The sequence below is a fragment of the Oryzias latipes genome, chromosome 23 (genome assembly GCF_053564925.1).
Source record: "Oryzias latipes strain Hd-rR chromosome 23, Olatipes_Hd-rR_3.1".
Taxonomy (NCBI): Eukaryota; Metazoa; Chordata; class Actinopteri; order Beloniformes; family Adrianichthyidae; genus Oryzias; species Oryzias latipes.
The window spans coordinates 9903662-9916162 of record NC_136259.1 but is presented as its reverse complement, the minus strand read 5'-3'; the positions used below and the strand labels follow the sequence as shown (position 1 = coordinate 9916162).

At 44.4% G+C, this 12501-nt stretch overlaps 1 protein-coding gene across 2 annotated transcripts in view; it reads right to left on the bottom strand.

Annotated features, from left to right (window-relative positions):
• Positions 1-12074, bottom strand: part of slc41a2b (solute carrier family 41 member 2b) — a 29408-nt gene extending 17334 nt beyond the window's left edge. The window contains exons 1-8 of one of the 2 annotated variants that reach the window (XM_020714011.3): positions 11965-12074; positions 10822-11450; positions 9487-9594; positions 6332-6403; positions 5633-5777; positions 2371-2517; positions 489-636; positions 156-235 (exon numbers count right to left, since the gene is read on the bottom strand). In XM_020714011.3, coding sequence (XP_020569670.1) covers positions 156-235; positions 489-636; positions 2371-2517; positions 5633-5777; positions 6332-6403; positions 9487-9594; positions 10822-11352 — 1231 coding nt within the window. In that variant the 5' untranslated portion in view covers positions 11353-11450; positions 11965-12074. Of the gene's footprint in view, positions 1-155; positions 236-488; positions 637-2370; positions 2518-5632; positions 5778-6331; positions 6404-9486; positions 9595-10821; positions 11451-11893 lie in introns of both variants that reach the window. The other variant, XM_004082970.5, reaches the window with a different exon arrangement.
• Between the last annotated feature and the right edge of the window lie 427 nt (positions 12075-12501).

The following is a 12501-nucleotide window of genomic DNA, read 5'->3' as shown; positions in this document are numbered from 1 at the left end:
TAATCTTTCCTCCCCAATCAAGCTTTGTTTCACCATGAAGATCCATTTCTGTGACATTTGGCTTACATTGGTTGACATTTAAGAAGCTCTGATAATAAATGTGGACTTCTCCCTTAAGCTTCAACCCCATCAAAGTGGGGAAAAGTTAGACTCACCATTGATAACCGGGGTGTACACTACAATGCCGACCAGATTAGGGTCCGATACCGTTTTGTCCAGAATGAGGCCTCCAATGCTGCAAAAACACAACAGATTGACTGAAATTTTTCTACCATCTAAATACATCAACAGCATATGAATGAGCAGAGTTAACAGCATCATTACTCTGTGAGGCTGACATGAAGAAGACATTACGTAGCAGCAAAAGTCATAGTTCAGTCACTGCAACAGAGTTCTCCACCACAGAGGAGGTCTCTGCTGGCTCTAGAACCAGACGGGCCGCAGCGCTCAGAGTCTTCACAGCAGCGCTGCAGAGACTCAACACACACCTGCTGATGACCATGGCAGTGATGACCGGCTCCCATCCGGAGTACAGAAGGGTGCGGCTGGCAGGATGCTTGGAGGAGATGACAATCCACACCGGAGTCAGACACATGAAGAAGGCGCAAACCAACGATGACACATATGGATAGGAATCTAAAAGAGAGCCAGTTATTGAATCTTAAGTTTAAAGGTTCTTTTTATCCTGCTGTATGCAATTGTACATTCTTAGAAAGTGACATTCCTGCACAAAAAATATATATCTGACTTCAAAACGCTGTTCCTCAGCTCAGTTTTTAGTCGTGTGAAGATCTGAAATGCCTCATTCTACTGATACCATGAACTCCTCTAGTAAAAGAGTTTTGATGATAGAATAATATTTCTAAAATACTGACAACATTCTCACTTGGCTGAACGCCTCCTCTCTCCATTTTCATAAAGATGAAACATCAACAAGAAGCTTCTCCAACTCCATCTCTGCTGCCACATCATTTGCTCCAGCTAGGAAAACAGCAGTAACCTCTCTGAATGTTACATATGAAAGTATAAACTGTGGCAGAAAAGTCAGTTTATGTTTGCTGGTCCCTTAAAAATGCTGTGAATCTGGCTCCGGCTGATCTTTTCTGGGTTTCTTGTGCTTCTTTGGAAATTCCATCCACAGAAGCCCAAAGAGCCAACAAGTGCAATGCAAATGGTCGGTCTGACAGCATTCCTGAGTCACAATAGGTCTCCTGGACTACAAAGACATGCTTACTTTAAGTGAAAAGAAAGACTGAAGACTTCTGTCTGAAGTCGACATTTCATCATAACATCTATTCTACCAGATAATGTGATGAAGAGGAGGGTTTACAAGTCTACCTAAACCAAAGAGGTGGTGCAGTATGGGACAGGATCGCCATCTGCTGCCTGAATGTGCTGTTGAATCAAGAATACACAGAAAGCCAAACACAGAACCAGATTCTCCAGTTCTTAAGACAACAGCAAACAGGAACTTTTCTCCTAGCACTACTACATTTCTGTGCAACCCTCAGGAAATCTAAAAAGAAACTGAAAAAAAAAGTCCTGAGCGTTCCATCCAGTTGGCTTTAATTTACTAATGCTGAACATTTTCCTCCTGAGACTTCCAGCTTCATCTCTACTGTTGTCTTCCAATAAACGAGTCTGTCCTGTGCTTCAAGGAAACACGACCTTCCATTAAGTTCATTTACACGGATGGACCCTCAGGAAACTCGTCCCTCCCCTGGTACAAGAGCCTACAGAAAACAAGATGTTGATGATTTGTTTTTACCTGTACAGTTAGGTAAAGACAAGTTATGATGGTGGATGGCCCATCAGAACATAGCGACTGCTTACAGAAGCATCAGAAAACTCTGCCCAGGGACTTCAGGTCAGCTCAACACCACGCAGCTTTCTGGATCAAGACTATTATTTCAGGAATCCTGCCTTTTTTGGATTATCTTAAAACGCTACACCAATCCTGTATTTATCCGTCCAAAGGCTGTATTACACAAGAGGTTTTACTTTTCCCTGAAAAAACCTCCCACTTTATAAAAACGGTTAAGTTCCTACAAGAAATCACATTTCTACTGTTTGTCAATTTATACAAGCTTCTTTCACCAAAAGCCACAAAACAGCTTGAAATTTCTTTCAAAATTGATAAAGTCTTAATGTCTGATTTTGTCAAATCCCATCATTCCAAACTTCAAATCAGGAGACAGAGCTTTTCTTTCCAAGCTTCTCCCTAAACCTATCCTGGCATGTATGCTGACATCAGTAACATGACATTTGTTCAGCCAAGTCCAGTATGAATTCTAGTGGATCTCTGGTGCAGTCTAAAACAGGAAGTGCAGACTACAGCAAAGGTCGTGTGATGTGTGTGAAAGCTGTTACCCAGGCACTTGTAGAGGCCCTGGCTAATCCACGCCAGGATTGCCAAGGTTATGAGGTCACCAAAACTGGCTGCGATGGGTGTGGCCACATTGTCTGGATTGATCCCAGTCTTCTTGGAGCCCACAATTACCCCAACCATGATGATACCTGAATGAAAATCAAGTCATGATGCCTACCTACACAGATCATCTAGACCAAAACATCAGCACTCTCACAATTCTGTCTGAAAACACAACACTTCTCTCAGAAAATTGGTCCAACTGCAAATGTTTTAGTATTGACATGTTTATTGCTTTTGTTTACCCTGGAACAACAAAAACAAACAAACAGAGCAGAGACGTATCACACAGTGGACTGGAAAATATATTGACACAATGTCCAAAACTGTGAGAAATCTTTGCTTTCCAAGCCTGTGATGCTCCCGTCATTTGTATTCTGACACACCTGGAACAGGAAACAGGTGGGGTCAATGTTTTAATCACACCTGTAGAAATGGAGCACCCAGCCTTCACTTCCACTGTAAGCTACATCATCAAGAGGTCTACAGCCTACCAGACCATCAGCATCTAAATGAAAAGAAACTCTGTGGTAGGAGACATGGCAGGACACCACTCAAGACACAGAGGAATAAAGAAAGTCTGCTGTTTCCGAAACATATGGGACCGTACAAAAGGGATGTTAGTCCCTACAGTCAACCATGGAGGACATTCAAAGATGTTTTTGGGTTGCTTTGCTGTTTCTGGTACTGGATCCCTGGACTTTGTGAACAGAATCATGAATCTGATGATCACCAAAGAATTTGTCAAGTCAAGAAGCTGCATCTCCACCAAAGGCCATGGGTCCTTCAGTAAGACCCTGACCTGGAACACCTCAAAAAGCTCTAAGAAATGGTTCCAAACAAAGAGCCGAGGTGTCCTGAAATGAATCCAGATCTGAATCCAATAGAACAGCTGAAGAAAGCTCTCAAACAGCAGCTCGGAGAATGTGAATGACCTGGAGCCGTTTGCAGTTAAAGAGTCCAAAATTCCAGGGCAGAGTTCATGGTTACAGGAAGTGACTGATTTCAGTTATTTCATCCAAAGGCGGTTCAGCCAAATATTAAATAAGAGTGCAAATAATCTACTCCAGTTCTTTTTGGGTTTGACATCTTTTCCATTTTGTGTTGTTCCCGTCCAAACATCAGCAAATAAACACATGAATACCAAACATTTGCAATAGTTGTGTGTGTGGTGGTGGTGGTGGTGGTGGGGGGGGGGGGGGTCCCATGTATTTTTTTTCTCTTTGAAAGGGTTTCATTCAGAATATCTTTCAGATTCTCAGATAAGTTGAAGTTTCTAAGCAGGACTCTGAGTCGAAGTCGGCTCAGCAGTTTCACGTTTGGCTGATGCATCCAATGGTCACAGACGCTTATCAGGATCACACACATTTCATATTCAGAATGAATTCATCTGTTCAAATTTAAATGAATTCAGCTCACATCCAAATCAAGTCTAAAGTTTCAAATGTGTCTGTTTCTTTAAGTCTGTGTGTCCAAGAGGCAGATTCCATGACCTTCCATGGCGCATCACTATGTCTCCTCCTGGTTTAATGGACACGGTTTACTTCTGCATGTATGTACGTTACTGGGTGAATGTGTGTGAGAGTGAGTTTGTGTGGTGTGCCTGTGTGCAGATAGTGGAGGAAAGAAGTATTGATCCCTTTCTGACTTTGTAGGTTTGCCGTCTTAAATAGAAAGTGACAGTCTGTCATCCTGATGGTTCTTTTGAACAGTGAGACAGAAAATCACAGAGAAAATCAAGAAATCCACTTTAAAAATGTACATACATTTATTTGCATTTTATTGAAGAAAATAAGTATTTGGTCAAAAAGACTTCGTAGTGCCTAAACCCTAATTATGAAAAACAGAGGTCAGAGGCTTCTTGTAGTTGATGAGCAGGTTTCTGCACAATCAACTCCATTCTTCTTTCCAAATGACTAAATCATTCAGATTTGTTGGCTGTTTCTCAGCAACTCTGAGCTTCAGCTCTCTCCTTATGTTTTCTCCCTCAGGATTTGATGGTACATGGCACGGTGTAGTAACCCTGTGCAGAAACACACCAAACCATAACGTTTCCACCTTTGTGCTTGACCGTCGGGATGGTATTTATGTATTTATTTAATTTACTTTATTTCTCCCACAATGGGGAAATTGCTCTCCGCATTGTGACCCATCCCCTGGGGGGAGCGGTGAGCTGCAGACTAGCCGCGCTTAGGGGGCGACAGCTGGCTGGGAAGGGCGGGGATCGGTTGCTAAACTGCTCCCCTGGGGTCATTGGCAGCATTTCTGATCTGACCAAAGCACATTCTCTCAATCCCTCTCTAAATCATAGTGTCCAAACTTCGGGCGGGTCTGCACATGTGCCTTCTAAAGCAGAAGGACTTTGCCAGCTCTGAAAGATGTTAAACTATTGCGGTGTTAAGTCTTACCAATGCTTTTCTTGTTGACTGTGGCCCCAGCTTTTTTGAGATAATCAACTAACTCCTGCCGTATTGTTTTAGGACAATTTCTCTCTGTTCCCATGATCATGGAAACCCCACCAGGTCAGATCTGGTTTGGAGCCCCAGACCTAAAGGTGGATTGAGGGTCATGTTCTTGTATTCTGGCCCAGTGGCACCAAGAGTTGTGACAATAACCCCTAGCTTCTTGCTGATGGTTTTGTAGTCCATTCCAGTCTTGTGCGGGTCTTCTCCCTTAAATCCACTGAAAGCTCTTTAGTTGGAGAGTTTGGAGTCTGACTGATGGACTGATTCTGTGGACAGGTGTCTTTTCTACAGGTGATTATTTCAAACAGGTGTCTTCTGTCCAGATGACAGGTTGATTAGGAGAGTCTAACTGGTCTGTGTCAACAGGACTCTTATTCAGAATCAGAATCTTTTATTGTCATTATGCAGTGCACAATGAAATTGTTTTCAGCAGCTCTTTTCCAATAAATATTAAAAAATAAATAATAACAGAGACTGTACAGTATAATGAGAAGAATATTGCACATATGGAATGAATGGTTCCTAGGGGATCAAATACTTACTTCCCTCAATCAAATGCAAATAAATGTATATCAGTTCTCTGAAGCGTATATCTTGATTTTTCTATCTCACTGTTCAAATGAACCAACAAACCTACAAAATAAGAAAAGGATTAAATACTTATTTCCTCCACTGCATTCAAGTTTATGTTTATGTGTCTGTGTGCATGTGTGTAGGAGTGTGCGTGTGTGTGTGTTACCCTGCAGCAGTGAGGCTATAAAGGCTGTGGCCACACTGCTTGAGCAAAGCAGAACAGCGTGGCTCATCTGAAACTTTCCTTCTGGTATCCAGCCAAGAACCACAGCTGCAACAGCTGCCAGGAATCCCACCACGGTGGCCTGAACCTGCAGCAGTAGAACCACAATAGGAGCACTTCCACAGAAAAACAAACAGCGTTTGAGGGCAGTCGATGGATGACATGAAGGCAGGTTAAACACACAGTTCCTTTACCCTGGACATCATGACCAGCTCGAATTTGGCTCTGCCTCAACTGACGTCACTGCACAACACAAACAGCTGACAGGACATTGAAGAGACCTACTGTTCCATTAGAGTGAGAGGTCTGAGTAACAAACCTATGACCCTGCATGGACAGAACTCAGTCAATGTGTTTGGAAGCTATGCTTCCTCAAAGAAGGAGGTCTAGAGTTACATGAGCTTTAGGAGCCGTTTTAATCCACAGCAACCAGCAGTTCCCTGTGTGAATGGAGGCGTCTTGACCCCCAACACAGCAACTTTCTAGTCTGGGATTTGAACTCATCAACTCCTAAACCCAGAGGGCTACAAGCCAGCTGACGTGACCCAAGGTCATGATAGTCATCTGAACAGTGAATGCACAGAACGGCTGCAACAGCCGCTCATTTTATTAAGATAGAGAGTGGGATTCAAGTGTGATTACCTGTTTTAGTGCCAGGTTGCCAATGATCAGGTTCCACTTCTCTATAGGAGAGTCCATTTTCCCCATATTTACCTGGTTCAAAAGCAGGAGAGTAAAAAAAAAAAAAGTGAATCTGATTGAATGAGCCTTCAAAAGCGTCTATTTTGTGATAAAGACAAACACATGACCACTCATTATTTCTCACAGAAAAGCTCCACTCATTCTTTTTGTCTGGATAAACCCTAAATCAACTACAGTTAGCAGCAAATTAAAACCTACACATTTTTTCCCTTTCACCAGGTGAATGTTACCCAAGTCCACACCTTCATTTCCTGAATTTGACCCAATAAAAGCCTGCATGAACCAGAAAAAGGATTTCCAGCCAATACTCCAAAAGAACGGGTCCACTCAGCCTGTTGTCCTTTTTTTCTTACCCAGAAGAGCATGGGATCAATTCCCATAAAAAAAGCACGATGTCAGGCCCCCACTTCAATCTTTAAAGCTCTAATCAACTTCTGATCTATTGTCAAAGCATTTCCAGTGGTCTTTTATTGATAATGATACTGTATTTCAACAAAATCCAAAAACCTGTATCATTTTCTAGGACATAGTTTCTTACGACGGAGTTTTAGGGCCATGGTGAGGGAAAAAAATTCTGGCCAACATGACGAGATTAAAGTCGTCATGTTGACTTTAATCTCGTCATGACGAGAAAAAACTCGACACAAAGTTTCGAGAAAAAACTCGTCTTGTCGTGATAAAAGTCGAAATAAAGTTTCGAGATTAAAGTCGCAATGTTGCGCGAGAGAAAAAAACTCGTAAATTTACGAGATTATTGTGGAAGTGAGCATGCAGAGCAGCAGGTGAACGCCGTGCAGCAGCAGAGCAGACCGACTAATTAACTTTGTTGAACAGGTGAGCTGATTGTTAATTGATAACGTTCCAAATGTCTGGAAGCTCATTTGTTTGATTTACAAGTTATTAAAGTTTTATTTATTGATGGTTGGTTTGCAGGATCTCTGCCTCCATACTCTGCAGCCCGATGAAGCCGTCATCGGGTGTCCCTGCAGCTGTTTGCTTGAATCCTTTCTTCCTCCACCAAAGACAAGATCTCTACGTTTGTGTGATGCTTCCGTCTGAGGAGGAGAAGCACTTTTAGCCTTTTTCAACGTTGTAATGCTAATATAACAGACTATTTTCATTCATCTTTGTTTATTAATGATCAAACGGGTCGCTTCATCTGCAGGAGGGGGCGTATGTAACACTGTTAACTTCGGCATTGGTGTTTGGATGACAGATTCATGACGTAATGTGACAGATGAACTTCAGGTTATGTGAATGAAAAGGAGAATAAAAACTGCAGCGATCCTCTACACCCAAACGTGTCTCTGAGCTCCTTATTTTACATATGAGAGTCCGCTTAACTGACACCGAACCCCGGAAAGACGGCTCCACGGAAAATAATCTGATTTTGAGTCGCCAGAAGGCTCGGAATCTCTTTGTTTTAAACCTATAATCCGGAAATAAAGATTCACAAAAGGCTCCACATATTTCATCTTCAAACTAGGCTCCGATAAACAGACAACTTCGGGGTTTTCTCCTTGTTAATCTATGACTTTTTTCCCGTAAATTTACGAGTTTTTATCTCCAAATAAAATTAATTTTTTTTTGGTGGCCATAAAACTCTGTCGAAAACTCTTAAATACAAAGCCACTAGCTCTCTAACATTAGCCATAACACTGAATACTCCTGAAAGACTCAGCTTCACTGCTCTCGCGCAACATTGCGACTTTAATCTCGAAACGTTATTTCGACTTTTATCTTGACAAGACGAGTTTTTTCTCGAAACTTTGTGTCGAGTTTTTTCTCGTCATGACGAGATTAAAGTCGACATGACGACTTTAATCTCGTCATGTTGGCCAGAATTTTTTTCCCTCACCGTGGCCCTAAAACTCCGTCGTAGTTTCTGCAGAGCAGAAGAAATTCATAAGAAATTCACCTCTGAGTTGTGGCCGAGATTGTTGGTATGAAGTAATTTCTCATTTCCCATCATCCCTTTGTTCTTTACCCTCTTCCACTAGCTTACAGCCCCTCACACCCCGAAAACTAACATTAGGGGTGCAATAAAAAAGTTGAGCAATATCCTAGCTATCCAGTCGTACAGTTTTGATCCAGATTCCAGCTCAGACCAGGAAAACAAAGATATTCATGGATCTATTTGTGTGCAGGTAGATGCATCAGAATTGGGCGGAGCAGGGAGCCTGTGGCTCCGCCCAATTCAGTTACAACTCAGAGCTTTTCCAAATGGTATTTTTCTGTCCACTCCTGATTCATCGAGATTCGAAAAGAGAAAAACTCAGAGACACAGTTTTAATCTTAAATTCTTTGATCCATGTTCTCCATCATGAGAAAAGAAATGCTGCAAGAACATGTTAAAAACACAATTTTCAACAGAGTTGGTCTGTAATGGCAACGGTGCTTTTTTCTTTTGCAACTTTTTTTAACCAGAATCCTTTGTGTTTTTATTCCACAAAGAGTGTGAGATTTGATGTGAATGGAGAACTAAACTAATGAAATCAAGGAACTTGGCTTTTGGAGATGCAGTCAGCTGCTGGACTGCTGCAGACTCCGAGCAAACGCACCACAGTGAGCAGCAAACTTGTTGGGGGGGTGGGGGTTTGGGGAGCACCGCCTCCCGCTGAGCCTCCGGTCCATGTTGACACAGAACTGAAGGCCACCGTGAAGAAACATACGCAACCCAAACAAAGACCCAGTTCTCTGCTACTCTGCAGCTTCTTTAGCACCAAACATTCTGTAGACCAAAACGCACAGGAAGCTACAAGCTGCATGCATCACATGCACACGTGAGCAGCTGACCTCCTCCTATCTGTTCTTCCATCACTGCTTCTACTCTGAAGACAAAGCCACTCCTCATTCTGGGCCATCTTGGTTGCAGAAATTACACCATCTCCTTCAACAGGAAATGATCTGGCAGTCTGCAGCATCAGCTAATTCCACTGGTATTCCTTTTTCAAGTGTAGGTTCAGTTCATCATCAGTGTCAACACCTACAGTGACATGACCAGGAGGGATCCCAAAATCTGCTTTTCACATTCAAACTCCTGACAGCTGAATGAGGAGGAGGTTAGGCTTGGGGGAGGGGGGGGGGGTTCTCACCGCTGTGGACAGCCTTGAAGCCAGAGTCATCTCCAGGTTTCCCTTCAGGCCGAGCAAGGCTGGTACCAGGATGAAGATCTCTGTGATGTACTGGAAGGCCTCCCAGTGCTGTGGAGAACCACATCACAGTTTGAACGTCTCTGACAAACATTTCACATTCCAGCAGAAGACCTTCATGGTCGAGTCCACAGAGATGTTCCTGTGAGCTATCAAAGAACGAGTCTTCGGTCAGACGCGTGTTTCGAAGACGAACATGGAACTACAAGCCGTCACGACTGCAGGGAGATCAACCAGAACACGGTTTGGAAAAATGCATCCGGCTGGTTTCTATTCAGAGTTAAACGCCCCTTTTCAGCAGCTGACTTTTCTTCCATTCACATAACAAGCCAATGGCAGATGTTATCAATTTCTACAGCATGACTTTGATTAGTAAAACCATGGAAGGCAGTAGGGCTCTAGTTTCCACAGGAGAACTATCTCTCATTTAAATTATGGTTTCGATTTCGCTTATTTAGTATTAAAACTAACAACAGTTTCATGGGCGTCAAACCCACCAGCAAACTGTGTAAGCATGTTTATGTAGCTGACAGATTTCATCTTATAACCCACATTTTCACTCTGCACATACTCGGATTGGGTGAAATCATTTCAAACCGGCCATCACACCGATTAAGGCTGCTGAGGCAGGTGGACTTCTGGGGGTCCACAACCTCATCTTTCCAACAGGAATGACTGAGAGACTTCTAACTCGGCCGAGAGGAGGGTCTATCCCTACAAGTGTGGTAAACATAGACCGGCACCCCAACAGTGAGGGAGCCTAGTTGGTCAATGTTTACCACATTTTGAGACGAGGACCAGAACCAGCACCACAGGAAGATGTGATGTGATCCCTGGCTCATGGTCTACAGGTCTCAGAGACCCCCCTCGTCGTGTGGAGAGAGGGCTGCAATGCCCAGGAAGCCATCACCCAAGGGACACTACTACCACCACCGCTGGGGGCCTGGTTCCCCCCACAGGCGATGGGGTAGGGGACAGAAGATCACCAGCCCCCACCTTCCTTGTATAACGTGTGTGTGCGTGCGTTGGTAAGATAAGTGTGTAATGAAAGGTGTAGTTAAAATTAACGGGTAGGGTGCTGTGAGGCATGTCTAAGGTGCAGTTAAATCTTAGGGGGAGGGGCCTAAAGCTGTGAGTAACCAAGGGAGGGGGGGCAATGCCAAGCAGCCCAAGGTGCATTACAGATGGATCCCCCCCACCCCCTAATTATGTAGGGAGGGAGGGCAGTTCAGGGACAGCTCCCAGACCGACCACCTATTTGATTTAAGCCCAGCTCACCTGAACGATGTCCAGCACCATTCCAGCTGATACAGTCCCAAATCCAGCAAGAAGAAAAGGCACCAGAATCTGCAACGTCATGGCAAGAAAAGACTCCTTGGGCATGTTCGACACATCCGACCCCGGCCCCTCTTCTTCACAGTCTCCCTCTTCCTCCTCCTGATTCGAGTCCTGTCCAGAGAGCCTCCGCTCGGCCAGCATAGGCTCCATCTCAGAGTAGCCTCCATCTCCACAGTCAGATAAAGTCACTGAGGAGCGGGAAGCTCGGTCAAGGAGCCGCCGTCCTTCCATGTGAGGGGTCTCCTGTCTGAAGCCGTTCTGCAGAGAGCTCGGCTCGGGCTTAGCGCCGAGGTCCACCATGGCCAAGCGCTCATCCTGCAGTCTGGTGTAACCTGTAGGAACCATGGTCTGGAAAACAGAGGCCACACGCACCGACAGAGCGCTCCACCCGCCGCCAGCCCCGCTCATGCGCACCGTCAGGCTAGAACCAAGGGACTCGCCCAGAGCTCCTCCCAGGTTCTGGATGCTCATGCTGTGACCGGAGGACGCAGAGCCTCATCTCCTGACGTCATCAGTGAGGGCCTCGGAGCTCCTCACGGCTCCGGTCCGTGTTCCTTCAGAGGGTCAGCCTGTCCGGAGCAGAGATAAACTTGTATGACGGAGGAAAAGCAGCCAGACTTACTTTGCCACAAACACGGAAATGTTCGCTGACACCAAATCAAAGCAGGAGAGAGAACCCAGCGGGACACTCACCTGACCCGCACCTTAATCCTACCGGACACACATACGATTTGTTATGAGACTGCGCCTGCGCGATCTTGCTTCAGACAGTCAGGATCAAAAATCATGAAAACGTTTCGATTCACTTTTAGCAGTGAGATCATCCTGGAGCCGATTCTCTGTACTCCTACAGCCCACCAAAACTATAACCACAGCCCTCTCTGGTGGTGCCGTAAGTTCACCAGATGCTAGCTAACTCTGTTTGCTAGCTGTGTCAGTGTGTGACGGAATGGAAACAGTAAGGAAGCAGATAACCTCTGACCTGCTACCTAGTAGTGAGCAGAAAACTTACCAAGCAAAACGATTAAACGAGATCAAATAATCCAAACTCTCCTAGATGTCATCCCCATTACGCCTCGTTACCTTTCCGGTCAGGTAGATGTTCAAGGCAGCAGAGAAGATGCGACTCCCCAAACCATCCGCGAGCCGCGTCACAGCAGCACTGCCCTTCAAAGATCGTCTATGAAGACACACCTCCACCCGGCCTGAAATTAGTCTGGACATTTAGACCGGTTTTGGTACCTTCACTAGGTCTGTTTGCACCTCAAATGTGACAAAACTGTGGACAACATACAAATACAAACTACTTGACCAAATACGATAGAAATGCCCGGGTAACCATAGAATTACTGTCAAGTGTGACCAAACACTTTCTTTCAAATGTAATAAATGAATTTGTGAATCCTTTCATGACTACATTCTGACACATGCGATCAAAAAGGAGTTTCTGCTACTTAACCAAATAAACCCTCCAGAAACGACAGAGGATGACAAATACTAAAAACGTAAAAGATTGAAGGAGAGAGGCATCTTGCTAAACAGAGTATCAACCAACCATAGCCAACCATTGACCGACAGTGTTGTGACAGTGCACAAGTCCCCCCCCCCCATGTATTTATT